We start from the raw sequence: 15,895 nt of genomic DNA, 5'->3' as shown, positions 1-15,895 counted from the left end.
TTTACGCATAATTCAGAACCACTAGTTACCCTAATTATTCGTCAATTGCCTATTAATACGTACGGTTAACTGTATCACCACCCTGGTGATAACCAACACCCTCGTCTCCAATTCACTGACTGAATAATTTCAGGTATTCGTTCTGGGGTATTATACCTTCTTCCAGCCGGCCGGCCTTGACGTATCTAAATCGTTTGATCTTGGTGTAGGCGTTACCGCCTGCGGTGTACTAAGCAACATAACCACTTGGTTCGTCGTCGAGTCGTACGCTCGTCGCAAGATCTTTATCTCGGGCATGGCTTGCTTAACCGGGTTACTGATCATGATTGGCATCATGGTTGTCGTTCCAAGCGATGGCGCAAAGTGGGTCAAGGCATCGGCCATATTCATCTACGCCTTGGTTTACTTCCTGACTATTGGGGCCACGGCATTTGCTATCTTGGGCGAGACATCCTCCATGGCCCTGCGGGCAAATACTATCGCTATTACAACTGCAACTCAGGCCGTCTGCGGCCTGGCAATGAACCTCGCTATCCCATATATGGTCAACCCAGACCAGGGCAATCTGAAGGGAAAGGTTGAGTTCATCTTCGGTGGCCTTGCGCTTATTGCAACTATAGGCAGCTTTTTCTATGTTCCCGAGATTAAGAGAAGGACTTTTGATGAGATTAATCAACTCTTCGAGGCTAAAATACCCCCAAGGAAAATGGGGAGCATCAAGGAGGGATCACCAGACCTTACGAGATAACGGAGGACTCGCTCTCCGTTACAGTTGGGCCGGGCGGCGCTGTTTGGTCTATGTTTGGGTCATTAGCAGGACCTGGATGCTGCGCGATACACTCCTCCAGGCAAGCCGGGATCAGATGCCACCCATAACCAGATGATCGGAATCAAACCTCGGCAACATTTCGTTGGTGGCAGTGCAAATGCGCTCGTGGTTCTTGAAAGAGCTGGGCATCGACGTCCTAATGCTGAAGGTGCTGGATAAATGAATAATGATGTACTACTATAGGAGTCTAAATGAGTGACTAAAAGCAAAACTAAAGTTTAAACGACTGAATTCGTACAAAATCCTGGTCTAACAAGAAAAGTGAGTGTCCTTAGGTTAAATACCTGCGTTCCAGTCCAGCTTTGACAAAAAGCAAAGCTTCTCTGGGAGGTGCGTGGTGGCTTTTCAATAAAGCCAATCACCACTTGCCCCAGAGATCTTGGGCCTTGTATTCGAAGGTGGTAAATGCCCCTTTGGCGACATCAATGTTGAAGAGGCACTCCGGAAGCCGACCGCCATTCGGGCTGAGATCCTTGACTTTGATGGCACGTTCGCTGCCACCCTGCGCCAGCTTGCAGGAAATAGCATTGTCGTAGATTGGAGGAAGGTCCATCTCATATTTCATCATCTGTTCCACAATGTTGCCGGGCAGATGCTCAACCTGAATCTTTTTCTTGTTGCTGAAGAGATCGCCGAGGGGCGCCGACGTCCACTTGAGAAGCCCCCAGCAGTCATTGACGCCACCCTTCCAAATGCGAGAGCCCCCAGCCTTTGTGCAGTCTCCCTGGCTCTTGACACCCGTTTCGATGAAAAGCTTCCACCCGTGGGAGCCAAGGACTGACATACCAATGGCCTGCCGCTAGATTATGGTTAGCAGTGAAGTGAAGAAGGAAAGTGGCAGACCGCAGACGTATAACTACATACCAGATGTTTCTTCGACGTGTTGACAGTTGCACTGGTGTACTTGTCGACGTCTTCGATCAGGAACCTGCCACCCCCAAAGAACTGAGCCACTGGCGTAGTCCACTGGTAAGAATTCTGAACGTTGGGAAGCTTGTTCTGGTCGCCGGTGCCAAACAGGTTGCGAGCCAGGTCCTCGAGCGCAGTCCGGGCCTGTTTGAAGTACGTCTCTAGGTAGGCGTTGGCCGACGGTTTCGGATCAGCCGGTGCATCCAATGCCGCCAGGCCAAAGATGCCGGCAACGGACGTGAGGGCACCGCCGACCAGGGGCCCAGGGCCTGGCAGCACACTCGCAGCCCCGGCCCCGATGTTCAAGACAGCGGCCACCTTGGCATAGACATCGGTGAGGTCCTTGACGCTGCCGCTAAAGTCGCTAATAACACCGTCCAAGCCGAAGGCTAACTCAATACCTTTGGCTTTGAAGCTCCTCGTGCAGCTTGTTGATGACCTTATGTGCGCCAGTCACGGCCTTGAAAATCCAGTACTCGTCAGCGTTGTCCGCTATGTCTCGAAACTCATGGCAGTCGGCTGGCGGACCGCATTTCCCGGGAACACTGGTGCAGTCCCAGGCATCGGATTGGGTCTTTTTCCACACAAACTTGTCGAGGTTCTGGACCCAGTTGCTGTAGTCTCGCTTGACATAGAGGTCGAGCGTCAGGCCTACGCCAGTCTTCCACCAGACATCATCCTGGCTTTCTGCGCTGAGGTCGTGGTTGCAAAGCTGCTCGACCTTGTCGGCGACGCGGCCTTGGCGGGCAAGAAGGGTGGGATGGGCGAAATCGGCTTGATTGAAAGGGGCACTGAGTACCGAGGGCACCGTTGCAACAACGAGGAACAGCGATGCTACAACGCCACGCCCAAAAGAAACCATGTTTGCAGATGAGAAATAAAGTAAAATGAAAGGGGGGGGGTTCAAATGACCGTTTTGTACGTGTCTTGGAAATGATTTGCTTTACAGTGAGATGACAAAAAATGAGATAAAGGAAAAGGAAAAAAGTAAAGGAAAGGAAAAGCAGGGTGATGACGATGAGGGTGAGAGTGGTGATTCAAAAGCAAGTCAGGAATATTAGGGGCTCGTCAGAGCAGACTATGATATACTATTCTCTTCACTGCGTTTACTAGTCAGTTTACAAGAAGCCCCATTTCCGCCACGGTCACAAGAACCACAAGTCTCCGAATAAGGCTTGGATCTGTCATCGCATTTCTCACTTCGCTCGTTTGATGTCTTGGCCTCTCAGAAATAGACATAAAACCTGGGTGCCGGATCTGCGCTAGTGGTGACTTATTGTATTTAGGAAGCATAGCAATGATCCTAGGATTCTTAACCCTTGTCAATTCGGTCAGATAAGAATTAGTAAGATTGATTCCAGAGTTGCGAGAAATCAATTCTCCTGAAACTTGAAAAGCACCTTCATTTGGTTCTTGGCTTACGTTTCAAGAAAACGTCCGCAAGGTCCAAAGCAGGGCAAGATGTGTCATGGCTTTAAGAGAATCAAATTTATCTAACATTATAAAGAAAATATTCTACAAGCCGTTATCAGTTGTTCATCTATACCCGAAGCAATTTTATCACGCAGGATCAGGCGGAGTACTCATAGGTACTTGATCCGTCGTCAGCGGCTTAAATCTTGGCGCTTGGCCCCAGGCTGGGGATGCAAGATGTACCTCTTTTTGACAGCTTACATGTAATATAAGCACGGCGCAGCTCCAACCTGACTGCTTCTGATATCTGTTATATGCAGGACCTTCTCGTACAAAAGCGCAAAGTCTTAGAGGTTGGTAGGGGGATTCTAATTCCTTGAACGATATAATTGTTCTTCTCGGCTTCGAGACGGAACCTGTAGGCGACCCTATTGGCGAGATATATCGTTAAATCGGATGTTGTCATCTCATTCTCCCGAGCCGCCGTAACAGCAAAGCTGAAAAGGGGCTGGTGCCACATGACACCCCATTTCGCCTGTGGCAACGGTGCATACAGTCTAAGTGCTACCAGGAAAGTCGTCCCCTAGCTGATAGGAAATGGTAGCTTTACAGGCAGGCAACTAAGACAGAGTGAGTAAGGGGGAAGTAGACTCAGATGATTTATACCGTTTAATATTTTCTAGCACAGCTCTTGAAGTTAGTGTTCAGGATTTCGGATCCCTCCTACCTCACCCCGAACAATATCTATCATCTGTGGAAGTCCACGACCTCACTCTGTACACTCACCAGTCTGTTGCCGCGTGCCTACTGAGCTCTCTCCCCTACGCCGACCATCTTGTGTACTTGGACAAGCTACCTTACCTGAGGCTGCGCCACCTCAACCACTACAGCCTCAATTCTCCACAGCAGCCAGCCTTGCCTTTCGAGGCGCGCAATCCATGTCACCGCCAACATCAGAAACCCACCCGGGCTGCTCAACAGTACCACCGACGAAACCTATTGAACAAGCCGACATATCAGCTCAGAAGGCCACAAACATGTTGGCTCACCTTCTTCGAGAGGGTTTTTCCATGCAGGAGACTGGCGCAATGGTGGGTTCCCCAGTTCAACAATCCAAAAAGGGAACGATTTCCAAATGCGGCAACGGCTGCTTAACAAGCCCACAAATCTGGAAGAAGGAAAACAAGAAACCGTCGTGGGAGGCCGCTTTCAAAACAAGAGACGGCGGGGAGATGGCGATTACGCTGGATTGCGAGGGAGAGATGGCGAAGGCGCAGCCGATACTAGACTGTCGGAATATGGATAATCACGTGACTGCTGGCTGGATATATGTATCCAGCCGGCCAGCAAACAGATGTATCTGAACTTTTCTCTTCTTCACTAATCAATTAAATAAGCACTGTTTTCACCTACGTCGTGAATATATTGCCATGGATCGATTTATCCCTGGGAGACCAACATAGACCTCTCCGGTGCGTCTGAGCCCTTCGGATTTCTCGTCGAGAAGAACGCTCGAGGTAGCATGAAAAATGTCGTGTTTTACTCGGGAGGATGGGAGGCGAACGGAGGTGGTATGCTTCGGTACGATTGGGTGAATGAGCACAAGTCTTGGGCTGCCTGTCGAGTCATCGACGACCAAGGTGACGTTCCAGACGGCGTCTGAACCCGAGCGCTGTTCGACCAAGGAGACCGGGTGATGCATTGCCATGACCATCAATGGATGAGATACAAGACGGTCTCTAACGTTCAGGGCCGGCGAAACGGGTAGAGATACAGTCTGTTTGCACAGCCAAGATGAAAGATGCTGAACCAGGCCTTGCGCATAGCATGCGCCTCATGCAAGTTCAAATAGTCCAGGCTGTAAGTCCTAGTATTAACAAGGAAAGAAATACAGGTTAAGTAGCATCGTATTAGATTACTATAGAAGCTATTAGTGTTTTTGTTACATATTTAATTTAGTGGTAGAAAAGTTTAAAAACTAAAGGATAATATAAAAACATATAACACTAGGTATTTGCTGGTTGTTACTGACATAACGACTAATCTAGCTATCACTGGCTCATCTATAGGAGAGCGGACGGGATCCCGAGCTCTCTAGTGGGTGTGGTCGTATGTATTATGTTGCAAAAACAACGCTGTTAATTACAAGCAGCAATTAACGCCTAATATGTCCTGTGATACACCCCCTCAGATTCGTACTATTCCTAGGGCAGATCTGTAACTCTTATCAATATTAGACCTTTTAATTAGGTACATCTTGCCAAAGTCTAGGTAGTTCAGTCTAACCCATGACGCGGAAAACGCAAAGAGGAGGTGTCAGTGGGAATCAAACCCACAAGGTCTATGACGCTCAGACGCTAAACTCTGGGGCTGGTGCCATTCTAGCACACCAGAGCGAACTGGGCTCATAACTGTCGCAAAAACAACGCCGTTAATTACAAGCAGCAATTAACGCCCAATATGTCCTGTGACATATTAATATGTGAGACATTGGTTAACTATGAAGCCATCAAGAAGAGTATACAGCCTGCTCAGGTGGGCCGCGCATGGATTGTCATGGAGCGCCTGACTTGGGTTGATTGTAGCGATCCCTCTGGTCTTGTGGAGAGACCGTCTTTGATCCCTGATTCTGCCAAATCAGCGAGAACAGACAAGACACAGCGCATAGCCACGCTCAGGCTGTAGCTATGGAGGGGCACATTAGATCCCAGGTGGATAATAATCCTTCTTGTCTCCATCTACTACGCGAGCCGTACCCGCTGGGATTATCTATTCTGTTATCTCTACTTGCCTTGTCGTTAGAATCGTTGTCATTCCTGCTCTTGTCACGTGGTGGATATCATTACTCGGTCCCAGTCGCGAAAGGCTTTTGATGGAGAACCGAGGTTACTGATCAGTATGTTGTTGGCGCTGGTGTTCTGTTTGGCGGCGTCTACCTAGCTTTTCAAGGAAGTCGTGGAGTCGTATGGTCATCAGCGTATCGTCATGTAACTCTCGAGGATAGTTAGGTTTTTAGAGATGAAGGCGGGGCCTCGTTTTTACCAGGATGGTGACTTCGCTGGTCTTTGCTTTGGTGCAACAATCGGGTTTACCTCCATCATAAGCATCATCATCATCACGTCTTTTTGTCCAACTTCTTCTCACAAAGTCCCCACCTTACTTTAATAACCAATGCCACCACCTCCGGGGCTGCAACAAAGCTGCTCAAAGCACGCGCAGGAAACCCTCTAGCCTACCTACAAGAAAAGTCTGCTATCCGCCAAGAATTGTTTTCTACCATCTATAATGAGAGAATAATAAAGCCTATTTTATAGGATAGATACGTCTATAAGTTATCAACACAATATAAGCCCGCCTACTGGCTAGAGGGGCGGCTCATCAACAAGATCAAGACCAAGGAGACCAGTCTCGTAGACGAACAACAGCAAGCAACCGATGCAAGACGGAACCATTAGCGAGGGGCAGCAGCAGCAGCAGGGGGTGGTGTCGACGGATTCGACCCAGTGTTCAGACGCAGATGCAGTAGGAACTCAAATGTGGTGGCATTGGTATCGTTCGGTGCATCGCCCGGCTCGAGATAACGAGAGGTGGGAGAAGATGATGGGAACAACGGCCACCCAGAAGTACGTTGGTTTGGGATTGTTCGTGAATACAGGAATCATGGGTTTCGGCAACGCAAAGTCACTATTAAACAGTTGTTGGTTATCGGTTATCATCAAAAAATTCAAAAAGGTGATTGATGGCGATATGTAATGGTGACTTACATTTACTGAATCTTGAGTCTGGAGTTCTGGGTTGCTTGCTTTGTTTGGCTTGCTTCCATCATGGATCGAACGCCGGAAAGAAAGTATGACAAAATCAGGAGAGGCGGATGCTTTAGACAGAGATGGAGACGGATGGATCCCTTATTCTTGGAACACGAGTTCTTGAGGGGCTTTTCCCTGCCTCTCTCTGCCTTGATCCTCGGGTCGTTATGGTTCCAGGGAGGGACAAGCAAGCGCAAGCAATTCAAAAATATGAATAAACGGGTTTGCGTCTTGTCTTTTGTTGTCGCGTAGCCTCTCATGATGTGACTCATTGCTCCGCTCGGGTAGTCATGCGTGCAGTGTCTGTTCTTCAATATGTTTAATGTTTTCTTTCAAAAACCTGCTGCATTGTGCATGATTGCGGAGTCTGCTGATGTGCTAAGTTTTGCCCTCAGCGGGCCGCGCTTCTGGACCCTACCCCCTTCCCTTCCCTGCCGTGTCATATCGTACCCATCCAACGGAACAGCTATGTTCAATAACAAGGATCAATTGGCGTGTATCTTTGCGTGTTGCGATTGGTTTACTGACTGTTTATCTTGATACATTTACAGTGCTTATTTCTTTTACTTTACAGATCCAGCTATCTCGTCTAAAAGTCATCTTTTGCACCCGGAGGAGGTGGGCATCTTGCCCCCGTCGGCAAGAGATTGATGCCATCACCGCCGCCCCCCACACCGACTCCCGTGAAGGGCAACCAGCACGTCCCGACACCGTCCCCGCAAGGGCTATCGGCAGTGGCGCAGCAGTAACCATAGGCGTCGACGTTGAAGTTGTAGCAAGGGAGGGGGGTTTGCGCCGGTGGCGGCGGCGTCATGGTGGAAACGACTACGGGTACGGTGGCTGAGGGAGGCTGGGGGGGCGGGGACGCGGTCGGAAGCGCAGTCGACGTTGAGTTGATGACGCACTGTCCCGCCCGAGCCCGGAGCTTGGCGGAGCCGGAGATACCGGAGTTACACGTGAAGACGTCAACGCCGTTCCAAGCGACCGGGGTGTCGCCTCCGCCGAAGCGGTTGTACGACAGCTCCCGGACGAGCTGCTTGACGTTGGCGGCGACCTGACCGGGGACCTGGAGCCGCGCGCGGTACTGGGCCGAGCTGAGCCACACGGCAATCATGCCGCTGACCAACGGAGCCGACATTGATGTGCCCGTCTTTTCGACATCCGCGTTTCCAAGGTTGCTTGCGCACACGGTGGTGCCGACAGCCGAGGTGTCGAGCTCCCGAGGCACACCTTGGGAGTAGTCCTCGCGCTTACCTTCGGCAGTGACAGCACCGACGGCGATCATGTTTAATTGCCGGCCGAGGAAAGCCGGAAAGGCGGTGACGAATTCACTACCGCCGGGCTCATCTCTACTGTTGCCAGACGCCGCGACCACCACGACGTCCTCATCGATGAGGAGTTGGATAGTGCTGTTGTAGCCGGCGATCGCCTGCGGCAGTATGAAACCGGGATTCTTGCCCTGGTTATTGGTGCTCGGCACGAGCAGTTGGCTCCCGAGCGACATGTTGACGACTGCTTTTCCTTGCAGCTTGTTCTTTATGACGTCCTGATATACCAGAAGCAAACCGAAGAGGATATTGTCTAGCGTGAACCGGGCGCCAAGCTTGACAATAACAATGTCGGCTGCCTTAGCAACGCCAAAAAGGGGCCCATTTACGAGCGATTGGACGCAGGAGCCATGACCGTTCTTGTCGTCCTCGGCCGTGTCTTCGCTGGCAAACAACCATCGTTTGTTTCCCTCTGCTTTTGCAAAGTCATCATGGGCCGGGTTGGCACCCGTGTCCAACACATAGACCGTCACCCCTTTGCCGGCCTCTTGCTGGTATGCGTATCCCGGGACATTGCTGGGCGTGAAACCTTGGACGTTGACCGGTAGGGGCAAGGATAGGTCACCCAGGGCATCCTGGCTGGGGGTCTGGATGACAAAGCCGTCGAAAGTGTCGAGCGTGATTTGTTCTGATTGATCTGGTGCGGCTGTACTTGGTTCGTCGAAACCCGAATCCACGTCCAGATCGATCGAAAGCACCTGTTTGTACAATTCACGTCAGTAGGGTATACGCCAGATGTGTATGTAAAGATCATCAAGCACGTACCCGTGGATCCTTACGGATGATGGCAGCATTGTCCTCGGTCGTGAGAAGAACATAGATTCCGAGATCCTCAGGGGAGTCAAATTCTTTAGATAGGTCTTTCATTGTGCCGGGCTGGGCAAAAGGGGCGAGAAACGTCTCAAAGTCAGCCTTCTGCGTTGGGTCCTCGGCGACGGCGAGCATTATGGTTACGACGTAGTTTTGCGCGACTTGGGTTTGGCTAGGCTGCGCCGACGACGACGAGCTAGTCGTGGATGAAACCTTGAACGTGGTCGACGAGCTGGTCACAGACGAGGTCGTGGTAGTGGCTTGTTCACTCTCTGTAAGGCTGAGGGAGATTGAGGTAAGAGTTTGTATCTCGGGCTCGTCATCACTGTTGTTGCTGCCGCCGCTGTCGTTGTCCGGCTGCAGCCTGAGGACCTGCCCGGCTGCCACGGCGATGGGGGCGCTGGATCCGAAAGCGACAAAGCCGCCGCCAGCGCCGCCGACGACAACTACGGCGCCCACTGCTGCCCCAACCGCAATGGCGATCGTTTTCCCATCGGAGACGGACGTGGTGAGGGCAGGCGGCGGCGCGAGACTGGTGGTGAGGCTCCGACTCGGAGGCGGAGTGATGGGCGCTTGAGAAGATGGACCTGGCGAGATGGTGCTCGAGGCTGACCCTGGAATTGTTGACCTCGATAGAGTTGATTCTGGTTGCCGAGAAGCTGATTCTGAAACTGTCGAACTCGATAGAGTTGATTCTGGTTGCCGAGAAGCTGATTGTGAAACTGTCGAATTCGATAGAGTTGATTCTGGTTGCCGAGAAGCTGATTCTGAAACTCTCGAACTCGATAGAGTTGATTCTGGTTGCCGAGAAGCTGATTCTGAAACTGTCGAATTCGATCGAGTTGATTCTGGTTGCCGAGAAGCTGATTCTGAAACTGTCGAACTCAATAGAGTTGATTCTGGTTGCCTAGAAGCTGGTTTTGAGCCTGTTATGAGAGGTATTGACCGAGTGGTCCGGTTGTTGGGGATGTGTGTAGCCGATGCATGAGAGAGAGTGTCCGAAAGAAGTAATGATGAACTCGGAGGCGGCTTCTCCTGAGCAAGGACGAGGCTAAGTGATAGCCAGTAAATGAGTGTGGTTTCTAGGCGCATGTCGTCGACTGGCGAGAGCTATGCTAAGTGAATGGGTAAAGACTGGAAGGGTTGGAAAGAAAAGAAGGAATGAATGAGAACGCAGAAGAACAAGGAGTTGGGGGTAGCATGGCGTATTAGTATATAAGAGTTACACAGCATTATAAATGATCAGCAGTAATGCTAAAGTTTTGTTGTATCAATTAGAGACGTATAGATAAGCATGTTATTGAGTGAATATTTTATCCCAGTTACTTACTTGTCTCCTTGAGCAATATTACCTGAAACCCGAGAAAAAGCTAGGCCACTTTCAATACATCTAAATCTAAAGCGTTATACCTAAATAGTTAAGTAGGGCATAATGTGTCTTTGGTCGTACCTGAACCGCTATCCAGTTTCCAGTATCTGTATAGTATATCCGTACACTATTGCTGCTACTGGCAAGCTGGCAACAGGGGCTGAAACATATGGTTAACAGGGGTCTGAGAATACCTGAAGTAACCTAGTGCAACAAATACAGGACCCTGGTGGGGCTCCAGCGGTTAGCGGCACTGCGACCGTGGCCTCTACTGTGTACAGGTCCGAGAAAGGATGAAGGTTCAGAACTCTATTAGATTGACTATGTCGGATTTGCAAAAGAAGTACATCGTACCTGCATGGAGTAGAGCCCCTGCTACCTTTAGGGTTAGATTGGCAACTTAGATAGCAACTATTAGACAGTGGCCAACTTGTACAATCATGTGCCCAAGATTAGTGAGAAATGCTTTGGTGCTGGTGTTCGAGGCTATCTTAGGACTCTGCTTTATTACCTAAGTCGGGTTTATCCTATATAGAACCTGTTCGTTTGCCTCGTGCCTAGCTCAGATAAACAATCAGATAAGCTGATAATGCCCTAGAGATTATACTGTGATCGTGGGTGTTTCCCGGGACAGCACCATATTCCGCACCCGAACCGATCCGCCGCGAGTCTTGACACGCAAGCATCAGCCGACCCCACCACCCATTAACACCACTTCAGACTGATAAAATGTAACCATACTGTCGGGTTGATAAGTGAGGTGGGGGGGGGGGGGGGGGAGTGGGGGCAATTTATTAGCGGGTTCTGATCACTCCTCATGATCACCCTACGCGGATCAGAGGAGTGATCAGATGATAGACCCCCCGCTTTTCACTTACGGCGTAGAATGACAGTGTGAATGGGAGCTGATTGAAAAGGACCAAAACAAAAGGTCGATTTTGCTGGGTGCTAATGATGATGCAGAAGGGAAAACACCCCCCTCAGTGCTGACTATCAGGTCCTGATGTTATGACCTATTAGTACGTACCCGTACCTTCCAGGCGTAGGCATTGCTCGGCGTGACTTTCTGCCAATACAGGGTTATCCTCGACGGGTGCCTAAGCATGCAAATCACCAACCTGTGTGCAACAAACTGGAGTGCCAGCTGACCTAGGGCGCAAAGAGTATGACGGGGTCGCCGACGCGCGCACGCATGGGCAATAATGTTGGAGCACGTAATTAGCAGCGATAACCTTGCATTTGTTGATTGCTCTGTTGTGTGTAACTATCTCTATGGCACGCTGCCATCGCCGATTGTGTTGAAGCGCGTAATTAGTAGCGATAACCTTGCGTTTTTTGATTGCTCTGTTGTAGGTATGTAGTTATATCTATGTTACGCAGCCATCGCCGATCGGCCCTTTTCAAGGGGTAAATGTAAATGCACAGATCAATATTTTCCCTTGCTTTAGGTGGAGAAATCCATCCGAGAAATGACTGGTGCATTTGCGGCCAATTGCCCCACCTTGCGCCCAGGCGCACGCGGATGTTTCGCCCACTTTAACTGTCAAATGTGGCGGAAATACGGATACACGTGGATTGACCAGCGAATGCACGGTTGTGTCAAAGTGGGCGAAATGGCCGCGGGCGCCCGAGCGCACGGTGGGGCAATTAGCTGTAAATTGTCAAAGTGGACGAAATGGTCGCACGTGCCCGGATCAAGGTGGGGCGATTGGCCGCAAATACACCAGTCATTTCTCAAATGGATTTCTCCACCTAAAGCAAGGGAAAATAATGATCTGTGCATTTACCCCCTAAGACCTCTTTAGTAATAGCTTTATAATAGAGATAGTAAGATATATATAAGAAAGTAATTAGGTAATATAAGGTTATTACTACTAATTATATACTTTAATAGTTAATAGTCTAATTTATAAGTTACTAATTAATATTATTTAAAGTATTATATAGTATATATATAATTTATCTCTTATTATATATTATAACTAATAGATTAATAACTTAAAACGCTAAACTTAATAGTCTAGCTAATTAGTACTTATAGCTTATAAAGCTTAAGTAAAAAAGCTAAAGTATTTAAGTTATAAAAAGTAATTAACTTATTAGTAAATAATAACTAATATACTTATATAGTAAGTTATAAATTATAGTTAGTTATAAAAATCTACTGCTTTTCTATCTCTTTAACCTTTATACCTACTTTTCTTTATATATAAACATAAACTCTTTTTCTAAAGAAAGCTAAATTATCTTTACTTTTTAAGCTATCTAAAAAGACCTAAAAATACTTATATAGAAAGCAGTTTATACCTTTAAGGTTCTTAAATTAGTATTCTATAACTAATATACTAGATATATTATATAAGCTAAGATATATTTAACATTAAAGAAGATAGTAAAAGTATAAGAAAAGGTAATTCTTAAAAAGATTATTATAAAGGGCTAGCACTACCTTCTAATAGGTATATAGTAACTTAATATAATTAATCTAAGCTAAGGAGAGAAAAGGTTATTCTATAGTATACCTTTATACGTATAGCATTTAGTAGGTACACTAAGTAAGCGCAGACTAGTTATAGGTATATACGTTATAGTAAGTAAAGCCCTACTATATATACTATAGCTTTAGCCTATAATATATACCTCTCCCTTACCTTTATTACTAGTAAGAAAACCTTAGCTAGGCCTTACCCTAGTAGGTATATAACCTATAAACCTATCCTATTATAGGTTAACTATACGTCTTACCTATTTTATTACTTTTTCTTTTTTTTCTTTTTTTAAAGTAGGCCTTTTAATAATATTATAAGTATTTTATTTTATTTCTTTATAGTTTTATATTATTATATTACTTTACTAGTATATCTTTTTTTTTACTAAAGTTAATTATAGTAAGATACCTATAAGTACCTCTTACTTCTTATTATAGGTGTATATATATATAATTTACTATAAATTTAATACTAACTTATTACTTATAGGTTCCCTTTATTTCTAGTTAGTTAGTCTCCCTAGAGGGTAATAAGCTTAAGCCTATAACGCCTAAGACTTCTAGCCTACTACTATTATACTAGTTAGTTTATAGTTATATACCTTTATAGCGTAAGTTATTACTAACTTATTATAGTTAGCTATCCCCTTATTACTATCCCTCTTACTAATTAAGAGGGTACGCCTTATGGAAGACGTCCTCTAGGTTCCTTCTTACTAGTCTTATACTAACTACCTAGCTAAGGACCTTATAGTACACTACTATACTAAAAACAGATATAGCTTTAGTATATACTATACTACTTACTTTTTAAGTAACTAAGCTTACTTAGATAGTATATATTATTTTTATATATATTTAGGTTATATTACTATTATCAACTTATTATAGATCTTTATATTTTTTATAAGTCTTTATAAGGCTATAGTTATTACTACTACTACTATTATTAATAGTCTTATAAGTAACTTTGTTTTTTAGGACACTTATACTACTACTACTAAGGCTTAGTAGGTCTTAGTACACTTTATATTAAATAGTAGGGATTATAATAGTTACTTAATTAATTCTGTTATGTGTTCTATATCTATTATAAATTACTATAGAAACAGGGAAAAACCCCTATTTCTTAGTTAGGAAATCCCTAGCTAATCCTAGCGATATTATTAGTAAAGTTACTATTAGAAGTAGGGCTAATTTACTGCTTATTCCCTAATAATTTGCTATAAGGTAACTATATATTTACTAGCTAATGTATATATAATTCTACTATATTTAACACACCCCCTTAGCGCTAGTAGTATAATTAATTACTATAGAGCCTACACTAAATATTATCTATATATAGCCTATTTATTTATTAATTATTTTTTAATATTCTATATATTTTTTTTTATTTAGTAGTAAAGCTTTACTTTATAATTAGCTAATTCTTACTATTAATTTACTTTAAGGCGTATATATTAGTTACTTATATTTAATTAAGCTATAAATATAGTAGATTATAGTACACTAAGTGCCTTTATTAATCTATTAGCTATTAATTTAGTAGACTTCTTATATTTAATAGTAATTTAATTTACTACTACTTCTTAATATAGCTAGTAGTTATAAATATTTATATACTATAACCTTATTTATAATTAAATAAGCTTCTTAGTAATAAGGCTAATAGTTTAGGTATTATTATAGCTAATATAAATAGTTAGTAGCTATTTAGTAGCTATCTACTTATTAAGTAATAATTTAGTTCCTAGTTATATTAATAGTTAAATACCTAGTGTAGTAATTAATTTACTAGTAAAAAGCGCCTTTTTTATAGTAGATAATAAGGCTAGTAATTTAGCCTTAGTAGTTAATATTATTACTATATCTTATTTATTAGCTTACTAAGAGATAAGCCCTCTAAATAGCTTTAGTATATATACTTATAAGCTATAATAGTCTAGTAAGTTATTAGTAAATAAGGCGTCTAAAGTAACCTCTAACGTATTATTTTTACTTCTTAGTGTTACTTTATATTTAAGGTAAAGGTGCTATATTTAATAGAGATACTTAAGTACTTAATTTACTACCTTTTAGTAATCTAGATTTAGATTATAGTTAAAGTAAGTAAGCTAGCTAGCTATAAAAGTAATATCTAGCTAAGTTATTACTACTATATAAAGGATTATCCTTACCTTTTTTAAATATTAGTTAACCTCTTATAATAAGGCTATATATTTACTAAGTAGTAGCTTAGCCCTTACTATAGGTAATAATTTATTATATTTATATTTATTATTTATTAGTAGTAGTTTTATTATTTTATTATAGTATACTACTTATAAGAGCTAAAGATAGTAGTTACTTTAGTTATAAATTACCTTAAGGCTAAGGAACTATTATAATAAGCCTCTACCTTTAAGGTAGTATTATTACTAAAGTGCTACTATCTTATTACTTACTTACGTTTTATTTAAATAGTAATAAGCTAATATATAGTTATTAATATAAAAAAAGAATATAATATAATCCTTCTTTTTATAGTAATTTTTACTAAGTACTTAGTAAAATCCCTATATAGTAAGCCCTTCTTTAAGGTGCTTTTACTATAGTAAAAGTAATTATTAAAGCCTATAGAGTGCTTTTAATAACTAAAAGATCTAGCTAGTAATTTAGTAGCCTAAAGGTATCTTTATAAATACTACCTTATTAATAGTAGTATAAATAAACGTATTTACTATATTATATTTAAGTAGTTCTAAGTTAAAGTAAGTAGCTATTACTATAAGTATTTTAAATAATATACCTACTAATATAGCTATATAAGTATTTTATAGATTTTTTACTTATTAATTACTATAAATAATAAGTCTTACCTTAAATTTAGTTAATTAACTATATTTATTAAGCTTATAGGTATATACTTAGTAGTAGCTAAGGACTTAATACCTTTTAGCT

At 43.9% G+C, this 15,895-nt stretch overlaps 4 protein-coding genes across 4 annotated transcripts; 2 read left to right on the top strand and 2 right to left on the bottom strand.

Annotated features, from left to right (window-relative positions):
- Positions 1 to 295: 295 nt before the first annotated feature.
- Positions 296 to 748, top strand: GLRG_06659 (maltose permease; the record flags this gene model as incomplete). Its single annotated transcript, XM_008097513.1, has 1 exon — positions 296 to 748. One exon carries the CDS (start codon positions 296 to 298, stop codon positions 746 to 748), a length of 453 nt encoding a protein of 150 aa, XP_008095704.1.
- Positions 749 to 1,187: 439 nt separating this feature from the next.
- GLRG_06658 (uncharacterized protein) lies at positions 1,188 to 2,600 on the bottom strand (the record flags this gene model as incomplete). The annotated part of the gene is made up of 3 exons (XM_008097512.1): positions 1,188 to 1,628; positions 1,694 to 2,102; positions 2,140 to 2,600. 3 exons carry the CDS (start codon positions 2,598 to 2,600, stop codon positions 1,188 to 1,190), a joined length of 1,311 nt encoding a protein of 436 aa, XP_008095703.1.
- Positions 2,601 to 7,546: 4,946 nt separating this feature from the next.
- GLRG_06657 (subtilase) lies at positions 7,547 to 9,230 on the bottom strand (the record flags this gene model as incomplete). Its single annotated transcript, XM_008097511.1, has 2 exons — positions 7,547 to 8,983; positions 9,051 to 9,230. The coding sequence occupies 2 exons, from the start codon at positions 9,228 to 9,230 to the stop codon at positions 7,547 to 7,549; spliced, it is 1,617 nt and encodes a 538-aa protein (XP_008095702.1).
- Positions 9,231 to 9,676: 446 nt separating this feature from the next.
- On the top strand, positions 9,677 to 10,006 carry GLRG_06656 (uncharacterized protein; the record flags this gene model as incomplete). Its single annotated transcript, XM_008097510.1, has 1 exon — positions 9,677 to 10,006. One exon carries the CDS (start codon positions 9,677 to 9,679, stop codon positions 10,004 to 10,006), a length of 330 nt encoding a protein of 109 aa, XP_008095701.1.
- Positions 10,007 to 15,895: the final 5,889 nt, after the last annotated feature.

The sequence above is a fragment of the Colletotrichum graminicola genome, assembly GCF_000149035.1.
Source record: "Colletotrichum graminicola M1.001 genomic scaffold supercont1.27, whole genome shotgun sequence".
In the NCBI taxonomy this organism is placed as follows: Eukaryota; Fungi; Ascomycota; class Sordariomycetes; order Glomerellales; family Glomerellaceae; genus Colletotrichum; species Colletotrichum graminicola.
This window is presented reverse-complemented; position numbering and strand designations above follow the sequence as displayed.